The sequence below is a fragment of the Alosa sapidissima genome, chromosome 7 (assembly GCF_018492685.1).
Source record: "Alosa sapidissima isolate fAloSap1 chromosome 7, fAloSap1.pri, whole genome shotgun sequence".
Taxonomy (NCBI): Eukaryota; Metazoa; Chordata; class Actinopteri; order Clupeiformes; family Clupeidae; genus Alosa; species Alosa sapidissima.
The window spans coordinates 1515001-1520000 of NC_055963.1; the positions used below are offsets into that span (position 1 = coordinate 1515001).

The window sequence follows — 5000 nt, forward strand, 5'->3', positions numbered from 1 at the left end:
GCACCTTAGTCTGCTTCCTCTCCAAGTAGAACTGGTGCTGGCTGATTGCCATCACCCAAATGGTCTTGATCAGCGAGTGGCTGGCATACCAGGTGTGGATAACCAGACCCGTCTGCCCAAAGGTGCGCTTGGTCACGGTCCTGCCAAAAAGACACACCATCTTTAACACACACACACATACACATACACACACACACACGCACGTGTAGCATCTGGAGAGCTTGAATTACAGTCCAGTGATAATAGACCTTCAGTAATAGAGCGGTTAAACGTTTACTGTGACATCTGGGAAAACTGCGTGCAGTAATGGGTCTCGTATGGGGACAGCCAGCTGCAATTAGTTTACTACCAAACAGGACCGATTTGGGGGCAGCAGCAGTACAGTGCCCAGTGCAGAGGGGGCACTAATGACTGATGAGGGGTTCTACTGTGGCTCACCTGTGAGGGTCGTTCACCTCCACTGCAAACTTCTTCTCACGGAAGTACAGGTTCTCCAGCTGTTTCCACTGGAACAGCTGGAGGAGAGAGAGGGGGGGGGGGGGGATCACAAACTTCAGTAGGGACATCCCCCTGTGTCAACCCGCTGGTTGCCACACACACACACACACACACACACACACACACACACACCAGACAGACGCTACTGTCTCCCAGGTGCAGCTCACTGGCTTCTCCAGGTGCACTGGGTGCAATGTAGCAAAAGTAACCCCACGCACACACGCACACACACACTCTACCTCCTCTGCCAAGAAAGCTTTGTGACTCATGCTGACCACGTCTGCACAGACTGGGACAGATGCACAACACAGCACAACACAAAGACTACAGAACACAGCACAACACAGAGACTACAGGACACAGCACAACACAAAGACTACAGGACACAGCACAACACAGAGTTCAAATAGAGTTAACATAGACAGAGTTAACAGAGATATAGAGTTAACATAGACAGAGTTAACATAGACAGAGTTAACAGAGATATAGAGTTAACATAGACAGAGTTAACATAGACAGAGTTAACAGAGATATAGAGTTAACATAGACAGAGTTAACATAGACAGAGTTAACAGAGATATAGAGTTAACATAGATATAGAGTTAATATAGATATAGAGTTAACAGAGTTAATATAGATATAGAGTTAACATAGATATAGAGTTAATATAGATATAGAGTTAACATAGATATAGAGTTAACATAGACAGTTAACTTAGAAAGAGCCTGTACCCAGCGACCTCCAGTCTAAAAACAAAATCACATTCAAGCATTCATGCAGGCAGTAGTATAGAGTATAATTACAGTCACTGTTTCTCACAGTCCATCCCCGTGCTCACCACAACATGTCATTTCACCAGCTCTGCTCTGCTCCCAAAACTCCCTGCTTGCTGCTTCGCTGTTCTGCTGCATGACAGGACGGCTAAGGGATGTTCAGCTTGTAAATCTCACCAGATATAGCTCCTTACACAAGTGTTCCGGTATGTATCTAGTTCCGAGTCGGTTCCTCTGTCAGAACCCACTTCCCCGGGCATGGATAGAGTCCATTCTCTGGACTTGTCTCTACAGGTTGTGAGAATACCTACAGGCACTGTCCCGGCCGCCTCTCCTGCCCTGACATCACATACCAGCGCTCAACAAGACCCCGCGCAGCCGCAGATAAACAAGTGCCAGTCAAACGCATATCAGTCTCTCTCATACACACACTCTCTCTCTCCCTCTCTCTCTCACACACACACACACTCTCTCTCTCTCTCATATACACACTCTCCCTCTCATATACACACTCTCTCCCTCTCTCTCTCATACACACACTCTTCCTCTCTCTCTCTCTCACACACACACTCTCTCTCTCACACACACTCTCTCCAAACACTCACTCACTCACTCACACACTCATTTGACACTACTGTTCATGGGTGTGTCCTGCGAGCCACTCTTACATATACGCTCGTATGACACATATACGCTAATTTGCCTCCCCCCCCCCCCCCACACACACACTCACATCCATGCAACACCAACAGTCTTGCACTTTAATTTAATGTTTATTGTCTATGGCTATGTCTATAGTATGTCTATGTCTGTATTTAAAGCATGTCTATGTCTGCATGGGAAAGTAAGAAACGAAATTTCAATTCTTTGTATGACCAGTGCATGTAAAGAAATTGACAATAAAAGCCGACTTGACTTGACACACACACACACACACACACACACACACACACATATAGAAAGTGATGGTTGTCATAGGTTTCTATTTCATATTTTGGATTTCATATAAACTTTATATATAGTGTTAATTATTTATAGTATTTTATGATCTGCATAATTACTAATAGCTAAACATATTTAGTAATTTTAATACATCATATTGATATTTAAATTATTAGGCTACACTTGTCTTTAATATCATCACATTTGTGGTGTGTAAGTCTAATTGAGTGCCTGCCACTTTAAGAAGAACCTGAACGTAATTAGCTTTCAGTCTCACGGTTTTAGGCTAGTGGAAAATAGTTTTGCATAGTGCAAGGACATGTGGATGTTTGCCATGTCATTAGATAAAATAAATGTTCAAAAAACTGTCAAAAGTCAAAGAAAATCTTTCTGGGATGAGATAATAGAAGACATAAGGGTCTCACAATGTTCATTTCTATGAGTACTGTATGGGAATGCACCATAGATGATCTTGTGCAGGCTACATTCACAAATGCATTAGCCTACATAAACAGAGTATAGGAACAGGAAAATGTCTCATTGTTTATTGCGACTGCAAGATTGGGAGCCCAATAAAGTCCGTGACATGCTGAACTACTCTGTGCTCTATGCGACTGTCCATGCGTACTCAACGTGACTCCTGCCCTTGGGTGAAAGATTACAGAAGCTAGGTTTAGCTGTGACAATATCCTGGGTAATATCCTAACAGCTTGGGGCAGCCGTGGCCTACTGGTTAGGGCTTCGGGCTTGCAACCGAAAGGTTGCTGTTTCATTACATTACATTACATTACATTACATTACATTTGGCTGACGCTTTTTTAACCAAAGCGACTAACAACATGGTAAACAATGTTGAATGTTACAGACAGCAGAGCCGTTTCGGTAGAGTGGCCGCTTTTGAACCCAGACTGATTTGGATCCAGAAGGTTGTTCTGTGAAAGGAAGTCAGAGACCTGTTTGGAGACTGCTCGTTCAATGCCTTTGGATAGGAAAGGCAGTAGTGAGACAGGGCGGTAGTTCTCGACTTGAGCAGGGTTGAGAGAAGCTTTCTTAAGTAACGGTGTTACCTGGGCCATTTTGAACGCTGTTGGAAATGTGCCGGAGGTTAGCGAGGCATTGATCACATGTGTGACAGCTGGAGCGATGGTCGGGCTGATGGACTGAAGTAGGCTCGTAGGTATAGGGTCCAGCGAGCATGTGGTAGGACGGCTGCATGTCAGGAGTCTGGACACTTCACTCTCGGAGAGAGGCATGAATGCCGAAAAAGATGTTCCAGCAGTCCCTAGAGGTTGTAGGAGTGCGGTATCTGAGTCAGATGCGTTGAGTGGGCATGTAGAGTCCCCGACCAGTAGTCCATGGCTGAAGTGCCCTTGAGCAAGGCACCTAACCCCTCACTGCTCCCCGAGCGCCACTGTTGTTGCAGGCAGCTCACTGCACCGGGATTAGTGTGTGCTTCACCTCACTGTGTGTTCACTCTGTGCTGAGTGTGTTTCACTAATTCACGGATTGGGATAAATGCAGAGACCAAATTTCCCTCACGGGATCAAAATAGTATATATTCTTTATATATATTTGACACAGTAAAATCCGCATTTGAAAGCCTGGTCACCAGTTGGAATGTAGCCTACTTGCCAGTTTTTTATGGCTAGTTACTTTGCCTACTTAGGCTCTGCATAATGTAAAAACTTTAAATGGTCCTTTTCTTCCTTAGTGGCATAGCTGATCTACAAAGCACAACATGTGCATGCTGAAGGGCAAAGGGAATATTACACATGTTTTACACTGGCCTTTTATGGGGTATTGGTAGACATCCCTGATAGCTTAGCCTATACTGACACATCCTCACTTTTCTGCCACCACAAAGTGAAGTAGGCCTATAGGCTACGCTTTGACGCTGTTGTCAGATAAACCCCCTTCGGTTTCAGTGTTTCTTTTACTGTCGTCCTGGCCGTCGGAATAGTCTAAAATTTGCTCAAATATTGGCGGGGACAATTTTGTCATCTCAAAATATTAATTGGGACTAGTACCTAGGGTTCCCCCCTAAACCTACGCCTGTGCTCCTGAGCCTGCTCCATAAGAAAGGCCCCAGTACACACATACGTGTACACACACACACACATACACACACACACACACGTACACACACACTCACTCTCGCGAGCCTGCTCTACAAGGAAGGCCTCAGTGTCTGCGTGTCTCATCTGAGTCATGGTCAGTCCTGCAAGTAATGGATGTGTGTGAAGGGTCCGGTGAGTCACTCTTGAGCTACGTGCGGCAAGGCGTCTGCACACGCACACGCACACGCACACGCACGGCTGCGTCTCTCTGCTCATCCCGCACTTCTCACCTCTGTTTTCCACTCATGTCATTCTCTCTCTCTCTCTCTCTCTCTCTCTCTCTCTCTCTCTCTCTCTCTCTCAGCAGTGGTGCTGTACGTAGAGCAGCTGTTCTAATCAGGAGATCTGCCCAGTGCCCAGTCTAGTGCCCAGTATAGTGCCCAGTGCCCAGTATAGTGCCCAGTGCCCAGTATAGTGCCCAGTGCCCAGTATAGTGCCCAGTGCAGTGCCCAGTATAGTGCCCAGTGCCCAGTATAGTGCCCAGTATAGTGCCCAGTGCCCAGTATAGTGCCCAGTGCCCAGTATAGTGTCCAGTATAGTGCCCAGTGCCCAGTATAGTGCCCAGTGCCCAGTATAGTGCCCAGTGCCCAGTATAGTGTCCAGTATAGTGCCCAGTGCCCAGTGCCCAGTATAGTGCCCAGTATAGTGTCCAGTATAGTGCCCAGTGCCC

The 5000-nt window shown here is 46.2% G+C and overlaps 1 protein-coding gene across 3 annotated transcripts in view; it reads right to left on the reverse strand.

Annotated features, from left to right (window-relative positions):
- The window catches only part of frmd4bb (FERM domain containing 4Bb), a 61809-nt gene that overhangs the window by 19091 nt on the left and 37718 nt on the right, over positions 1-5000 (reverse strand). For all 3 annotated transcript variants that reach the window (XM_042099456.1, XM_042099455.1, XM_042099457.1), the window contains exons 12-13: positions 439-515; positions 5-140 (exon numbers count right to left, since the gene is read on the reverse strand). In XM_042099456.1, the coding sequence (XP_041955390.1) occupies positions 5-140; positions 439-515 (213 nt within the window). The remainder of the gene's footprint in view (positions 1-4; positions 141-438; positions 516-5000) is intronic.